This window comes from Lagenorhynchus albirostris, chromosome 8, assembly GCF_949774975.1.
Source record: "Lagenorhynchus albirostris chromosome 8, mLagAlb1.1, whole genome shotgun sequence".
NCBI classification, from domain to species: domain Eukaryota; kingdom Metazoa; phylum Chordata; class Mammalia; order Artiodactyla; family Delphinidae; genus Lagenorhynchus; species Lagenorhynchus albirostris.
This window is the reverse complement of record NC_083102.1, coordinates 66828839-66847086: the sequence shown is the minus strand read 5'-3', so window position 1 is coordinate 66847086 and position 18248 is coordinate 66828839. Positions and strand designations below refer to the sequence as shown.

The 18248-nt window shown below is 34.8% G+C and overlaps 1 protein-coding gene across 6 annotated transcripts in view; it reads left to right on the top strand.

Moving 5' to 3' along the window:
- Nucleotides 1-18248, top strand: part of DGKB (diacylglycerol kinase beta) — a 648769-nt gene that overhangs the window by 436072 nt on the left and 194449 nt on the right. For all 6 annotated transcript variants that reach the window (XM_060156129.1, XM_060156127.1, XM_060156125.1 and 3 more), the window contains one exon: nucleotides 10335-10425. In XM_060156129.1, the coding sequence (XP_060012112.1) occupies nucleotides 10335-10425 (91 nt within the window). The remainder of the gene's footprint in view (nucleotides 1-10334; nucleotides 10426-18248) is intronic.

The following is an 18248-nucleotide window of genomic DNA, read 5'->3' as shown; positions in this document are numbered from 1 at the left end:
TCTCAAATGATTAGGTTCTAAATTTGGGGGGAGATGGCTGAATGAAAAGTAGTGTTCTTGGGCTTCCCTGGTGTCGCAGTGGTTGAGAGTCCGCCTGCCGATGCAGGGGACGCGGTTTCGTGCCCCGGTCCGGGAAGATCCCACATGCCGCAGAGTGGCTGGGCCCGTGAGCCATGGCCGCTGAGCCTGCGCGTCCAGAGCCTGTGCTCCGCAACGGGAGAGTTCTTGCTCACATACGTATTTCCATGAATCCATAATAATGAACTCTGGCAAGATTTAGCAACACTGAAACATATTATGTAGGTATGAGTAACCTTATGATTATTTTACATTTGATGACTTACTAAAAAGGGCCTCCAAGAGATTTTGTTTTCGTACTGATAGATAAAAATAACAAGGAGTTATCCTCTGCAATCTCTATAATCTGTTCATAATAGGAAACATCTCTGAGTCACCTAAATGAGCGACTATAAATATCCAATAATATTTTGGATGAAATAACTTCAATACTGTATCTAGGTTCAGATTATATACTACTTTTTTGAACAAGGGTATCATTTTGTTCTTCTCAAGTGAAAGATACAGATGACTTTTTATTTAAATTCTGGAAAGCGATACAACGTGTTGCTAAGTATATTAATATGACAAAAAATGTTGGTTTATTGATTTGTTGATGGTAATGCAAATTGAAAAAGGTTTTATCTTGTAAAATATCTTCAACTATAATTCATCTCCATTTATTATCTGCTTATTTGGGCATAATTTCAAACAGGAGAAAATAGTATATGGGCTAGGCTTATTTTTAAAATAAAAAATAGATAATACTAGAGAGAAAAGGAAAGGAAATGTTTCTTAGAATTACCCAACATGTACTTGAGTGTACCAGCACAATGATTAATCTCCAAATAATAATGCCTACATCTGTCAATTAGTTTATATACAAGTCAGCCTGAATATTTTATATAAATTATAGCATCTTGACTGGAAACAAAAACAGATCATGATATTTCCGGGAGTCATCTGGGTCCCTCAGGACATAAATCAGTGACAAAAAATGCAATCTAAATAATAATGGGTTTACTGATTCATATGTTAGACTATATAATTCTTCAGTTTGATTAAAAGTATCAATATTTTCAATATAGCTCAAGTAGTCTGATTCTTATTCTTATCGTTTTTCTACAAGATAATTAATGTGTGTGTAAAACCAGTCCTCTGTAGCATTGGGAAAAGGAGGATTGCCCCATTTTGTAATTCTAGTGTGAGAGAAGTTTTAAGGTGAACAACATTTTCAAAATGCAAAGTTGTGGTTCTTGTTACAAAATTGGAAAAGGACTGCTGATGTGTGAAGAAAATCAGAAGGTAAAACACTTAACTAGTTTTCAGAGAATAGAAACAAGTTTTATTAGAAGTTTTTTTTTAAGTTGTGACGCTGTGTTAGTCGTCACAGAATATAGGTAAGGAAAATGATGTGTGAAGGAGCTAGAGAGGTGTAATTTTTTTCTTTATTTTTGTAAGTTTTACAAAACATAGCATCTAAAAATTGGTTAGGAGAAACATTTAAAATGTAGCAAGGTATAATATGTTCTAATGATTCATAATTATTGATTTTAAATTATTCTATGACACTGAGGGTAGTAATAGAAAAGAATTAATTGGCCTTTCAGTGATGAAAAGTAGATGTGTTTTTCAAAACTATTTGTATAGTCTCCTTTTTCACATGTTGAATTCCTTGTGTTTGAAACCGCTTTGTGTAGTGATTTCAGATGTCATTAATATTTTAACATGCAAAGCAAATGCCGTCAGACAGAGTTATTTGTTTAATAATGTTGACTCCTTCTCGTAGTCAAATGCAGAAAGTTACCAGTTAATTCATATTCTAGTTGTAAAGAGTTGTCCATGGGTCAGGTCAGAAAACTGGAGCTGTTTTTACTATAAGTGTACCTGAACTATTACATTTAATTAACTTCCCTGAAACTAAGTAGGTGCTCCTTAAATATCTGTCAAACTATATATTAACACTGAAGAACCTTTGTATTCTTATATCTGGTGCTTAAATAATTGATTGGTTTAGTACATTCAGTAAAAGCAAATAAAAAAGACAGAGAAAGAGGGATACAGAGACAGAGAGAGAGAGAGAGACAAATATAACCAAGGAAGTCAATTGGTAAATGGTAGAAAGAGAGGGGATGTCGCAAGCAATTCTTTCACAGTCTAGGTCAGCATATTCACTTTATTATCCAGCTAGTTGTCCCAGCTGCCTGTGAAGGCCTTCCAGCAGTCATCCTAGGGAGCAGTATGTTAAGTGTGTGACCATAGTCCAGTCTCGTCCTCATTTTTAGTAAATGGAAAAACATCATTTTATCATGGCACCCAGAAGTGATCAGGCTTTTAATCACTTGCTCAAGTTACCAAGGGAAAGTGGTGGTGATTCCTTTCCAGAGAGTAGAATACACACAATTCCATAGTTCAGGACATCATATCAAAATCCGTGGAAAGCAAAATTAACTCCACATTGCTTGGTAACTGGAATTAGAGCAAAGGAAGGAGGATGGGTTAAGGAACTCTGTTACCTAGACTCTTTGAAAAATCTGGCCAATTTCCTTCCTTAAAGAAATTTTGCTGTTCCCTTTTATTGTGTTCACTCTTAACAGCATCCTATAAACCTCCTTTTTTAGAACTTATCACAATTGATATTAAATCATTTCGTGTATTTTTTCCTGACTAAAAATTAACTGTAATGTGAGCAGAGACTTCTTCTGTCCTATGTACAAATGTAATTCCATTGCCTATCACAGTACCATGTCTAGAGTAGGTGCTCAGAACGTTGGATAAATGATTTTTTTACCACTAGAGAGAACAGTCTAGTTTCCCCTGACGTTCAGAGTTAGGCATGGAGACTTGCTAATTCCTGCATTTGTGGTGCCTTCCTCTTTTTGTTTTTATACATACTGAAGAGGGTTTTTGTGTTGTGGACATTTTCTATTTATGAATACAATAATCCCTTTAAAAGAAGGAGAGCTTTATTTTATATTGATGCATACAAACCTTCATTACATTTTCACTATCAATTTTGGCTAGGCTATACATGTGTCTATTTATATTAGTGAGAAATACTCTACCTTAAATATTTCTGTATATAATCTCAGACATCGTGGTATATTTTATTAATTCAAATATCACCCACTGACTCTATTTCTAAGTTTTTGGATATGGAAGAGGGGAAGGTGAGAAGTATGAACTTACCAACTGCTTACTAGTCTGTGACTCTGATAAAAGCATCAGTTGCAAATTTGGGACACTTCAAAGAGGGATGTTTTGTGAGTTTTTTCCCAAGATTATTTCAAGTATATAAACATGGAAATAATTCTTTAAAAATTCAGGGGATAGCAAGTCAGATGAGGAAAGCATATTCGGTGATATTTGCATATCTAGTCACAAGATAAGCACAGGGAATTATGCTGAACAGAAATTCTCTACCTTAACTCCTTTATTTCAGTTACCACCAAATTTCACACCTAGAAAAATAGGATTGTATAACAAATATATCACCTCATTTGGATTTTCCAAATATCTCATTGATCATAATATATGTGAAAATTCTCTTAGAACTATAATAGTGCTGTCAATGTGCTTTTGGCTACAAGTAACAGAATACACAACATAAATAATAAGAGTCTATTTATAAATCTCACATGAGTGGAGATCCAGAAATGGACTGTTTCAGAATTGACTGATTAGGAAGTTCAACTCTCTTCGGGAATCTGGATCAGCATCTCTGGGTTTCCCTTGCCTTTCCTTTCATGGTGGTAAGATGGCTGCTCCATTTCCAATTAGAATCTCCTTCCTTGACAACATGCAAAAACAGGGGAAAGAATGGACCTAGCTTTCCCATTGTACATGTCTCTGTTTCAGAATGAGAGATCTCTCAGGTCCTGTTTGTCAGCGCTAGATTACATTGTCATCTTTAGTTGACTTAAATAATCAGGAGAGGGGGATTAAAAATACTTCTAGGGCTTCCCTGGTGGCGCAGTGGTTGAGAGTCCGCCTGCCGATGCAGGGGACACGGGTTCGTGACCCGGTCCGGGAGGATCCCACATGCCACGGAGCGGCTGGGCCCGTGAGCCATGGCCGCTAGGCCTGCGCGTCTGGAGCCTGTGCTCCGCAACGGGAGAGGCCGCAGCAGTGAGAAGCCCACGTACCGCAAAAAAAAAAAAAACTAGGAGTAGAAATATGAACAAAAGAACAATTTAATCATGATCACCCATCTCACCTATAACATTTCCCTTATGGCTTAGAAAAAAGTTTCATGTGATGCTGCATTCATTATTATATTTAATGAGAGACAGTATGGGAAAAAAGCTAGAATTCCTAAGTTACATTTTGCACTTCCCATATGATGTTGGGTGAGTGACTTCTAAACCTCATTGGGTTTACCTGTGACAGTGCCATGCTCAGTAACAGCAGAAAACATGGCTATCACAAATTTCATTTCATCTCCCTAACAGTTTTCTTAAAGAACTTTTTATGATTATGAAATACTTATTTTAATAATAGAGATCTAATTATTATTGAAAGATATTCAGGTCTAAACATCTTGGACACCATTTAAACATTTTATAGGTTTAGTTTTACATTTCATATAATTATTAATTTATCATTGTTCTTTGGGGACTTACTATGTATGTATACTTCTTTCGACTCTGCAATATGGCATTACTACTGCTTTTGTACTTTTCCATTAGAATATCCATCTCTTTTTACATACCAAGGTGGAATATTTTATGATTCTGTCTGAAGTTTCTGTAGCCTGTTTCACTGTCTCTTGAGTGCTTAACAAGCATACCTTAAGAATGAACATTAGATACAAGCATTTTTATATGTCATTTAAAAAATATATCTTTACCTGTGGTGTGCAAACATGAAAAATGTTTGCTGTCTTCGGTGTGAATATAAAATGTCCCCACTGTAGTAATTACAGCCATGTTCCTTCCTTATGAAATAATGTTATCAACATTATTCTTTTGCTATAAGAGTGTATAAATTGCTATTTTTAAAAAACATAGGTTTGAGGGTTTCAATAAAATGTAGTTCTTTTTATAAAATATAATCATATTAAGAGCAATACCTCACTACAATTAGGAATAAATGAGTAACCCTATAACCAATGTCTGGTGTAACGTCTCTTGGCAATGAAAAACAAAACTGAATTGAGTTCTATGACATAAATGTACCATTTTAAACACTTACCCTATTGCCGTAAGTCAACAGTGACACGTCTCTCATCACCACTATTGTTAGCCAAATTCAAAATTCCTGCTATGTTTCTAGAGTATTCCATCAAATTGTAAGACTAAATTTTGTATTAAAATAAAGTTATCGAACTGTTAGAAACATTTTTCTCCATGAGAAAATAATTTTAAAACCAGTTTTGAAATGACTGTTGAAATGCTTTCATAACAGGACAAAAATGAAGCAAAGTAATGTAAATGATGAAATTTTTGAAACATCTTTAATGAGTAAAAAATATTCATTTAAAATCCATTTTAACTAAGCTACTTAGGACATTATATTTTTGCTTTCGTTTTAAAAGCAAAGGTCGGGGCTTCCCTGGTGGCTCAGTGGTTAGGAATCCGCCTGCCAATACAAGGGACACGGGTTCAATCCCTGGTCTGGGAAGATCCCACATGCCGTGGAGCAGCTAAGCCTGTGCGCTACAACTACTGAGCCTGCGCTCTAGAGCCTGTGAGCCACAGCTACTGAAGCCCGCACACGTAGAGCCAGTGCTCCGCAACAAGAGACGCCCCCGCAATGAGACGCCCACTCATCGCAGCTAGAGAAAGCCCGCTTGCAGCAATGAAGACCCAACGCAGCCAAAAATAAATTTAAAAAATAAATAGAATTTAAAACTAAAATAAAAGCAAAGATCGGGGCTTCCCTGGTGGCTCAGTGGTTAAGGATCCGCCTGCCAATGCAGGGGACATGGGTTTGAGCCCTGACCTGGGAAGATCCCACATGCCGCGGAACAACTAAGCCCGTGTGCCACAACTACTGAGACTGTGCTCTAGAGCCTGTGAGCCACAACTACTGAAGCCCACGCGCCTAGAGCCCGTGCTCCGCAACAAGAGAATCCACAGCAACAAGAAACCTGCGTACCGCGATGAGGAGTAGCGTCCTCTCGCTGCAACTAGAGAAATCCCACTCACAGCAATGAAGACCCAACGCAGCCAAAAGTAAATAAATAAATAAACTTATAAAAAAATAAATAATAAGCAAAGGTCAGAGGATTTTATTATCTGATGATCATGTTATTCATACAGTATAGATAGAACCAGTTAAGGATGCTTGAAAAGGGATTCAAGTGTCTATTAGAAGAGTTCAGTTTTATACATATATAAATGGTCTTCCAAAGCTGCTATATCATCACTAAATACATGAAAATAATAAAAGAAGCACACCTGTGAGAAAAAGTTGACATTTAATTTAAGAGTAATTTCATTGCATTAAAACTTTCTGTGTGTTTATGACTTTAGAGTTTTCTACAGTAAGGTAAATGAGGCAATTTCACCCTTTTTATGTTGCATCTTTGTTAGGAGTGAGCGTCATATCTAATTAGGTTCTTTGGTATTATTTTTGGTAAATGCACTGGCAATTCATGTTTTGTTTGTTTTGTTTTATGTTTGCTGCATTAACATTACTTAGCAGAAAAAGTTTAAAAAAAAAACAACGAAAAACCTTTGTAAACCAGGAAGAAAAGTTCCAAGGAAAATATATTGCTAGAAATTAAAATGCGTATTTGAACAGAACTTGTAGAACTAAATATTAACTAAATTTCATTATGACAGGAATAATTGTTTTGCCTGAGCAATATTTCTGATAGTTCACATTTTCCTGAAGATATATAAAAGAAGCAGAATTACTGGTAGTAAGAAAATGCCTGGTAAATGGGAGCTAATTTTATTTTTACCTGACCATCTGGTAGCCAAGCACTTTAAATATTAAACTGAAGCCTGTAGACTTACAATTAAATTCATTGAAATACGGTTTAGTATATTAATGGCTTAAAATTATAACAGTATGAATAACTTTTTTTGTAGGACATTTGTCATCTTACCTGTATCCACAAAACCTGTGTAAGAACACAATAAATTTGACTCTGGTGTGAGCATTTCATAGTGGGTTAAATGTCCAGTTACCTTTTTCTTAAAATCCACAGCTATATGTTTTCTCTGACAAATCTGAGTTTGAATTATTTGGATCATTTTCTAATGTGAGCCATAAAAATAAATAGCATACACGCTTAAATGTGCTTTTTTGCATTTCTACAACCTAAAGACCAGTTGGGTTGAAAAAAAATAAAATTTAACAGCTTTTAATTTGTCATGTGGAATCTGATTCTATGTGCTTTTTATTACCTCCATATATTTATCTAAGTGAAACATAAAATGGTTGTAATAATGGAGAATTTAAAGCAGCTTTTGCACATGAGCAGTAATGCTAACTAATATGGTGAATAAAGACTGAATGTAAATTCTCAGAATTTCTGTTTCTTGTGATGTGTTTGCTAAAATGAGTATATTTTGGTTAGCTGATACAAGCTCCTCATCATCCTGGTTAAGCTATGAAGAAATTTGATGGACAGAATGGAAAAAAAAAATAGGGAGTAACCATTTACATGTGTGTATGTATGTATATATATAATTTTCAAACTGTGATACAGTGTACATTACATCATTACGTCACAGAACCTGTCAAAATGTAGACTCATAGCCCTTTCTTTGCTGGAGTAATGCTTTGATATTCCCACATATACCTCTAGAGATAACCTAGATATGGCAGAAATCAGTATAATCTAATACCACCAGTTCCTATTGATTCTCCCTCATTTATGTCTCTTAAATTCAGCCTCTCTTTTCCATTTTCCTTGCCTCTCCGTTTAGGCCTTGAATTTTCTTTCATTTGTACTATTCCAACAGCCACGTTTCTGTCCACAGCACCAACATTTCGCCATTCCAGCCCAATTATTCATTTCTGTGAGTTTTATTTATCCAACAAAGCTGGCTATGTCGCTTCACTGCTAACAGAATTCTTTTAGACATCCTATAAATCTATAATATCAACTCCAAACCCCTTAACTTGGCATACCCATTCTGAAAAAGACCCTAGTTAGCCCATACTTAGGCAATCTGTTAAGTCACACTGCACTCCTAAAAACACCAGAACTTGTCTCACCTTTCTCCTGTTTGCCTTCTACTTATCCATTATAACGCTCTCGTCTTCTAAAGCTTTCTGGACCCCTCAAGGCAAAAGCAGGTGATTCACTGAAGTGTTTTTTCACAATATTTTGCTCATATCTAATTTAGAGAATTAACTTTTCTATTATTTTATATGCCCATAATCTTAACCATTCTGAGCTTCTTAGAGACAAAGATAATCGTGTTCATATTTGTATCTTTAGAACTAAATATAGCATATGGAAGTGAATGTTCTCACTAAACATTTGTTGAATGAATGACTGGATGAATAAATGAATCCAGGAAGGTCTGGATAAAAGGCCAACAGAAAGATATTATTAGAAAACTTGTTGAATGTAGAAAGACAATTCCAAACAGTAATAAAACATGTACTACATATTGTTCTGATTGTCTGGAGACCATTTCACACAGAACAATATTTTCCTCTCATACCATGCTGAATGATATATTTTTCATGATAATGATGAATCAATAGGAAAATATTTTTAATTTTCCATAAACTAAATTTTCCATTAACTTCAGCCATTGTGTAAATTTGTAAAACTACATTTATTCTATAATGTACATTATTTGCATTAATTTAATATAAACTTACATGTAAACTCAGGCCCACAGATCTTACTGTTAAATGTTTGCCCTGTTCTATCTAACTAGCTATCATCTATTTCTGTCTACTCAGATATATTAAATCAGACCATAATCCAAGGAGAGATTCTCTAGAAAAGAATAATGATTCATGGTGCTAGAGTCCTATGAAACTTATCTTGGTTTTCAGATTATTGGCTTTAATATGGTATTTAGTGCAAGAAGGGCTAGTGAAAATTTTGTAAGCAAATAAAAACTTGTATGAGGCTAAATATTATTGGGTATGTCTAGATAGATAAGATTACTTTTATAGTTTGTAATTTTATATCAGAGAACTCTATACAACACAGCATAATAATAAGCACTGTATTAGGTTCCATGTCATCTTACATAACAAGTAAGAGGGTTGCATTAAGCAGTCAGGTCCTTGCCAAGTGTCTTTTTTAATTGTTGAAATGTTTTACATTCTAATGTGAAAAGTATATCCATGTTTATAAGGAAAAAGTAATTTGTTGTGAGATATTTGAATATCATTATAAAAATTTCTTTTTGTTTTGCCTTCATGTGAGGAAGCATTTATCCCATTTTACCTGTATTTTCTTCTAATTGAGGGCGTGATAGCTTGTTAGACTATGTATAATTAAAAACTGCAGCTTTTGTGAGAATGAATTTTTAAATCCACTACTGGCTAATATAAAAATCTAGTCAGCCTTTGTAAAATTACATTAAATGATCATTAATTTAATTATCTGGTACAAAGAAACAAAGATATGGTCATTGATTTGTGGGAGAAAATAAATTTTGAGCATCTTACTTCCAGATTAAATACTGAAATAGTTTAAACTATATTTTCTTTGTAACTGTATGTTGATAAAATATATTATTTCTTTAGTTCTTTCATGCTGTATCATAATTTCCCATTATTGTTCATATAACAGAGGACAGTATCTTTAAAAAATAATTAATAGTTATCCAAAAATTACTAAATTTTATCTTTATGGATAACTACTATTTTTTCTTTTTAATATACTTTCCAATCATGATAATTTCTAATGAATGCATAGGCATCTAGAAAAATTGAGCATATTTAAATTTGGTCTCCTTTTCCTCATGAAAAGCCTAGACTTTTCTTTTTTCTCTCTCTCTTTATGGTTACAGAGTGGCTGGTCTAAAATCAAGTTGTCTAAGAACAAACTAAGAATCATAAGCACTAAAACCATATTTCAAAATCTGAGCAACCAGTATTATAGAAAAGGCAAAGATATACTTGAATCTGTCAGATCAATACATTCCTATAATCCCCTCCGGGACAATCATATAATTTGATGCTTACAGTTAAACTCTGAAAATTATGTGACCATCTATTACATAATGGATGGTACGTGTCCTCAAACCTTTTTTATCACTTATAATACAAGACAGGGCTACCCCATTTTTAAAAATCCCTCCTGTTATTGATAATTGCCTAAGATGCTTCTTCCTTTCCTTTTTCAGAATGAAGAACAAATTTTGGTATTTTGAGTTTGGCACATCTGAAACTTTCTCAGCCACCTGCAAGAAGCTGCATGAATCTGTAGAAATAGAAGTAAGAAAATGAATTATCTTTATAATACTATGAAATGGCTTGAGTTTGATTATTAATATGTTGTGCTAGCCCATGGAAGTTAGGATTTTAGCGACTCATATAGCTTTACCCAAGATTCTAAAACGTGATTTCTGTCACTCATTGAGAGTCTAGCACATCTGAAATACTAATATAAAGTTAAGTTTGAGTATGAGTTGTTTAATACAGCATAAAAGAATGAGAGGTGGAACACAACTTTAGAAATCAGTGGGCATAGTATGGACAGAAAAATGTAAGATAAAAGGAAGTACTTGAAGGGAAAGAAAAAAAGTTGCAAAATACATTTTTAAAAACTTATTATTTTCAGGTCTCAATATCTTATAACCTTTAAAACACAGTTCACTAAAATTGTACTTACTTTTATGAATAAAGTTTAAAACATATACTTTTCCATTCCCATTCCCATTCATTAACTAGGTCTTTTCTCAGTTCCTGAGGTTGCCATTTCCCCATTACATTTGTAGGAAGTGGAAAAGCCAAGAAAGAGAGCAAAGATAGCAAGAAAAGATACACTTTAAAAAGATTTAGAGCAAATACATCTACCAAAAATATAGACATTGTAGGACTAAAAATTTTGGAGACGAGTTATAATAGAAAATGAGTTAGTTTTATTGAGAGATTTTTAGGGGTTAAAGAAAAAGGAAAAGTTATATTTTGTTAAGTTGTAAAGACAAATCTAAGGAACAGAATTATGAAACAGGGACACCTAATGACTAGCTGATATGAATTGAGAAATACTGGCTTTAACACTTCTTTTTAAAAAGAAATAAATAATGTGTCTACTGAGACCTAAATCATTAGTGGCAAATATTAGGGTAATAAGTTTGGTAGACAAAAGTAGTTATGGACCACAGAGAATCATAATAATGGTCTGGCTAGGTTCTTCATTATCCCAGCTTTCTAACTTACTGTTAATGATAATAACAGCAAAAGTGGTACTATTTAAGAATGTAATCTTTTGGACTTTTTCCTCATCATGATTGACAAATAAATTGAAGTATTAGGGGTAGAATTGATTGTCATAGAACAGAAAAAGCTCTTCATGACTGAATCAGATCATAACCCTGAAATGGGATATAATCACAAGAGGTAAAGGATTTGGGCTCAATAGGCACTTTGATTGCTATTTGTGATGATAAATATGTGTATGTTATATATATATATATATATATATATATATATATATATACATATATATATGTATATATATACTTATACAGCTACATGTACATATATATTTATAAAAATCATCTAAGACCTCCCTTTACCTTCAAAGCTCATTATTTAAGAAATCATTATATAGTAGATTTTGAGCATTTCTGCCCTCAGAAACCGATGCTTGAAGAAAATCTGCAGCAAAAGGCAAAAATGAAAAAAATTTAAGGTATGGCTTCTGGTTGAATATAGGGTGGATACCCTGAAGCCTCTTGCACCTCTCCTTACTTTCGCCTACCACTGAATGTAGATTGAAAAAAAATTATCTAAGAGAGATCTTTCATGTTCATGGATAGGTAAACTCAACATTGTTGTGATGTTAGTTCTTCTCAACTTCACCTAAAGATTTAATATAATCCCCAAATTCCAGTAAATTATTCTGTGAATATCAACAAACTGATTCTAAAGTTTATCCTGAGAGTCTAAAGACTCAGAATACTGAACACAATATTGAAGGAGAAGAACAAAGTTGGAGGACTGACACTACCTGACTTCAAGACTTACTATAAAGTAGTCAAAACAGTGTGATATTGGTGAAAGAACAGACAAATCAATGAAACAGAATATAGAGCCAAGAAATAGATTCCCATAAAAACAGTCTGCTCTTCTTTGACAAAGGATGAAAGGCAATACAATGGAACAAAGAAGGTTTTTTAAACAAATGGTGCTGTGATGACTGGACATCCACAGGCCAAAAAAAAAAACCTATTCACATTTCTTCACCCTTAACAGAAATGAACCCAAAATGGATCACAGAGCTAAATGTAAAATGCAAAACTTTAAAACTTCTAGAAGATAACATAGGAGGAAACCTAGATGGCCTTGGATATAGTGATGCCTTTTAGATACAACACCAAAGGCACAATCCATGAAAGAAATAATTGGTAAGTTGGACTTCACTGAAATTAAAAATGTCTGCTCTTTGAAAGACAATGTCAGGAGAATGAGAAAACAGGCCACAGACTAAGAGAAAATATTTGCAAAAGACATATCTGATAAAGGACTTTGTATATTCAAAATATACAAAGAACTCCTATAATTCAACAATGAGAAAATAAACAACCGTCTTGAAAACTGGGCCAAAGACTTTAACTGATACCTCACCCGAGGAGCTATACAGATGGCAAATAAGCAGCTGAAATGACACTCCATATCATATTTCATCAGGGAAATGCAAATTAAAACAGCAGTGAAATACCACTACACACCTATTAGGGTATTGAAAACCCTAAAAGCTGGTGGGGATGCGGAGCAATAGGAAGTCTGATTCACTGCTGGTGGGAATGCAGAATGGTACCGCCACTTTGGAAGACAGTTCGGAAGTTTCTTACAAAGCTAAACATGCCCTTACTTTATGATCCAGCAGTCATACAGTATACATGCTATATACCTAAAGGAGTTGAAAGCGTTATGTTAACACAAAAACATGCACATGGATGTTAGTAACAACTTATTTAATAATTGCCAAAACTTGGAGGCAAACAAGAAGTCCTTTAGTAGATGAATGAGAAAATAAGTTGTGGTATATCCAGACAATGGAATATTATTCAGTGCTGAAAAGCTACCAAGCTGTGAAAAGACATGGAACAACCTTAAATACATTTTCCTAAGTGAAAGAAGCCAATGTGAAAAGCCTACATACTGTATGATGTGAACATATGGCATTCTGGAAAAGATAAAACTATGAAAACAGTAAAAAGATCAGTGGTTGCCAGTTAAGGGGGACGGAGGAAGGAATAGGCAGAGCACAGAGGATTTTTAGGGCAATAAAAGTACTCCATGTGATGCAGTGGTGGGGGCTACAGGTCATTATACATTTGTTCAAAGCCATAGAATGTATACCAAGAGTGAACCCTAATGGACAGTGTAAACTTTGGGTGATTATGATGTGTTAATGTAGGTTCATCAGTTGTAACAAATGTACCACTTTGGTGGGGATGTTGATAATGGGAGAGGCTGTGCATTTGTGGGGACAGGGTGTATACAGGAAATCTCTGTACCTTCCCCTCAATTTTGCCATGAGCTTTAAACTGCTCTAAAGAGTAAAGTCTCAATTTACAAAAAACAAACATCGATCTATAGTATAACATTATGTATGTCACAAAGCGAAAAATGTCCAAGGAAAAGTTTGTGTCACATAGCAAAAGACGTGTGATAAAAATAGGTATGGAAAACATTGATTTTAACATTACAAGTGATGGAATTCGGTGATTTTGTTCCACTGAGCTTTACATCTTGAGAAGAGCTCTTTCGGGTCATGTTTCTACATGCCCTCCAAGTCTTCCCAGCTCTGCATTTACTGCCTTATTCTATGCACCACTGGAGTAGCATTTATAAATCAGAGACAGCACTGTGCACTCCCCATTCTATTGTTGCATATCTTGAAATACTGTTATAATTTTATGAATTTATCTTAATTCTAAAGCTTGTTTTGTGTGTGTGTGTGTGTGTGTGTGTGTGTGTGGAAGGATGGTAATGTAAAATCTGCTTCTCTACTCACTTTTTAATGAATCCAGTCTATCATATTAGCAGAATACGCCTTTCTACCCTCAAGGTTACTTCATAATTAAATATAATAAAAACAGCAGTTTGGAAATTTGATTCTGTTTGCTGTTGCTTCCTGGCCTAAAATTATACCAACTATGGTTTGAAAATATATGAGAGAATAAAACCACTTCAGTACAAGAGTACCTCAAGTAATGGATATATGTTTTAATGACAGCTTCTTCCAAACAAAGCATTTACTGTGTGACCCTTTACCTCGTATCTCTCTTTCATTTAGGAAGCTGTTTTCTGAAAAAGGTGAATATTTGGAATAATATTAATATCACGGGCTAATAGTTGATAAAAACAATAGCTAAGATTTATCTATTATTAAATATACCTCATGCTTGGAGCTAAGCAATGCACATCCATTACCTGTCTTAGTCTTCGTCAAAATCCTATGATTTAGAGATTCTCTTGCATCTCTATTGCAGAGACACACATATGAGCATTTTCTTTCATGATTTAAAAAAAAAAAACAAGAATTGTGTTGCTTGCTGCCAAAATATTTAAGGAAACAAATCAATTGGAGAATCGAAATATAAATATATACATAGAGAGATGAACAAAGGTGAAATTTTTAATTTTAGGAATTTCAGTTATCTGTATACATAGAGAGGTTAACAAAGGTGAAATTTTTTTTTTTTTTTTTTTTAAACATCTTTATTGGAGTATAATTGCTTTACAATGGTATGTTAGCTTCAGCTTCACAACAAAATGAATCAGTTATATACATACATATATTCCCATATCTCTTCCCACTTGCGTCTCCCTCCCTCCCACCCTCCCTATCCCACCCCTCCAGGCGGTCACAAAGCACCGAGCTGATCTCCCTGTGCTATGCGGCTGCTTCCCACTAGCTATTTACCTTACGTTTGGTAGTGTATATATGTCCATGCCTCTTTATCGCTTTGTCACCGTTTACCCTTCCCCCTCCCCATAACCTCAAGTCCATTCTCTAGTAAGTCTGTGTCTTTATTCCTGTTTCACCCCTAGGTTTTTCATGACATTTTTTTTTTAAATTCCATATATATGTGTTAGCATACGGTATTTGTCTCTCTCTTTCTGACTTACTTCACTCTGTATGACAGACTCTAGGTCTATCCATCTCATTACAAATAGCTCAATTTCATCTCTTTTTATGGCTGAGTAATATTCCATTGTATATATGTGCCACATCTTCTTTATCCATTCATCCGATGATGGACACTTAGGTTGTTTCCATCTCCGGGCTATTGTAAATAGAGCTGCAATGAACATTTTGGTACATGACTCTTTTTGAATTATGGTTTTCTCAGGGTATATGCCCAGTAGTGGGATTGCTGGGTCATATGGTAGTTCTATTTGTAGCTTTTTAAGGAACCTCCATACTGTTCTCCACAGTGGCTGTATCAATTTACATTCCCACCAACAGTGTAAGAGGGTTCCCTTTTCTCCACACCCTCTCCAGCATTTATTGTTTCTAGATTTTTTGATGATGGCCATTCTGACTGGTGTGAGATGATATCTCATTGTAGTTTTGATTTGCATTTCTCTAATGATTAATGATGTTGAGCATTCTTTCATGTGTTTGTTGGTAGTCTGTATATCTTCTTTGGAGAAATGTCTATTTAGGTCTTCTGCCCATTTTTGGATTGGGTTGTTTGTTTTTTTGTTATTAAGCTGCATGAGCTGCTTATAAATTTTGGAGATCAATCCTTTGTCAGTTGCTTCATTTGCAAATATTTCTCCCATTCTGAGGGTTGTCTTTTGGTCTTCTTTATGGTTTCCTCTGCTGCGCAAAAGCTTTTAAGTTTCATTAGGTCCCATTTGTTTACTCTTGTTTTTATTTCCATTTCTCTAGGAGGTGGGTCAAAAAGAACCTTGCTGTGATTTATGTCATAGAGTGTTCTGCCTATGTTTTCCTCTAAGAGTTTGATAGTTTCTGGCCTTACATTTAGGTCTTTAATCCATTTTGAGCTTATTTTTGTGTATGGTGTTAGGGAGTGATCTAATTTCATACCTTTACATGTAGCTGTCCAGTTTTCCCAGCACCACTTATTGAATAGGCTGTCCTTTCTCCACTGTACATTTCTGCCTCCTTTGTCAAAGATAAGGTGACCATATGTGCGTGGGTTTATCTCTGGGCTTTCTATCCTGTTCCATTGATCTATCTTTCTGTTTTTATGCCAGTACCATACCGTCTTGATAACTGTAGCTTTGTAGTATAGTCTGAAGTCTGGGAGCCTGATTCCTCCAGTTCCTTCTTTCGTTCTCAAAATTGCTTTGGCTATTCGGGGTCTTTTGTGTTTCCATACAAATTGCAAAATTTTTTGTTCTAGTTCTGTGAAAAATGCCAGTGGTAGTTTGATAGGAATTGCATTGAATCTATAGATTGCTTTCGGTAGTAGAGTCATTTTCACAATGTTGATTCTTCCAATCCAAGAACATGGTATATCTCTCCATCTATTTGTATCGTCTTTAATTTCTTTCATCAGTGTCTTATAATTTTCTGCATACAGATCTTTTGTCTCCTTAGGTAGGTTTATTCCTAGATATTTTATTCTTTTTGTTGCAATGGTAAATGGGAGTGTTTTCTTGATTTCACTTTCAGATTTTTCATCATTAGTATATAGGAATGCCAGAGATTTCTGTGCATTAATTTTGTATCCTGCCACTTTACCAAATTCATTGATTAGCTCTAGTAGTTTTCTGGTAGCATCTTTAGGGTTCTCTATGTATAGGATCATGTCATCTGCAAACAGTGACAGCTTTACTTCTTCTTTTCCGATTTGGATTCCTTTTATTTCCTTTTCTTCTCTGATTGCTGTGGCTAAAACTTCCAAAACTATGTTGAATAAGAGTGGTGAGAGTGGGCAACCTTGTCTTGTTCCTGATCTTAGTGGAAATGCTTTCAGTTTTTCACCATTGAGGATGATGTTTGCTGTGGGCTTGTCATATATGGCCTTTATTATGTTGAGGAAAGTTCCCTCTATGCCTACTTTCTGCAGGGTTTTTATCATAAATGGGTGTTGAATTTTGTCAAAAGCTTTCTCTGCATCTATTGAGATGATCATATGGTTTTTCTCCTTCAGTTTGTTAATATGGTTTATCACATTGATAGATTTGCGTATATTGAAGAATCCTTGCATTCCTGGAATAAACCCCACTTGATCATGGTGTATGATCCTTTTAATGTGCTGTTGGATTCTGTTTGCTAGTATTTTGTTGAGGATTTTTGCATCTATGTTCATCAGTGATATTGGCCTGTAGTTTTCTTTCTTTGTGACATCCTTGTCTGGTTTTGGTATCAAGGTGATGGTGGCCTCGTAGAAGGAGTTTGGGAGTGTTCCTCCCTCTGCTATATTTTGGAAGAGTTTGAGAAGGATAGGTGTTAGCTCTTCTCTAAATGTTTGATAGAATTCGCCTGTGAAGCCATCTGGTCCTGGGCTTTTCTTTGTTGGAAGATTTTTAATCACAGTTTCAATTTCAGTGCTTGTGATTGGTCTGTTCATATTTTCTATTTCTTCCTGATTCAGTCTTGGCAGGTTGTGCATTTCCAAGAATTTGTCCATTTCTTCCAGATTGTCCATTTTATTGGCATAGAGTTGCTTGTAGTAATCTCTCATGATCTCTTTTATTTCTGCAGTGTCAGTTGTTACCTCTCCTTTTTCATTTCTAATTCTATTGATTTGAGTCGTCTCCCTTTTTTTCTTGATGAGTCTGGCTAGTGGTTTATCTATTTTGTTTATCTTCTCAAAGAACCAGCTTTTAGTTTTATTGATCTTTGCTATTGTTTCCTTCATTTCTTTTTCATTTATTTCTGATCTGATTTTTATGATTTCTTTCCTTCTGCTAGCTTTGGGGTTTTTTTGTTCTTCTTTCTCTAATTGCTTGAGGTGCAAGGTTAGGTTGTTTATTCGAGATGTTTCCTGCTTCTTAAGGTGGGCTTGTATTGCTATAAACTTCCCCCTTAGAACTGCTTTTGCTGCATCCCACAGGTTTTGCGTCGTTGTGTCTCCATTGTCGTTTGTTTCTAGGTATTT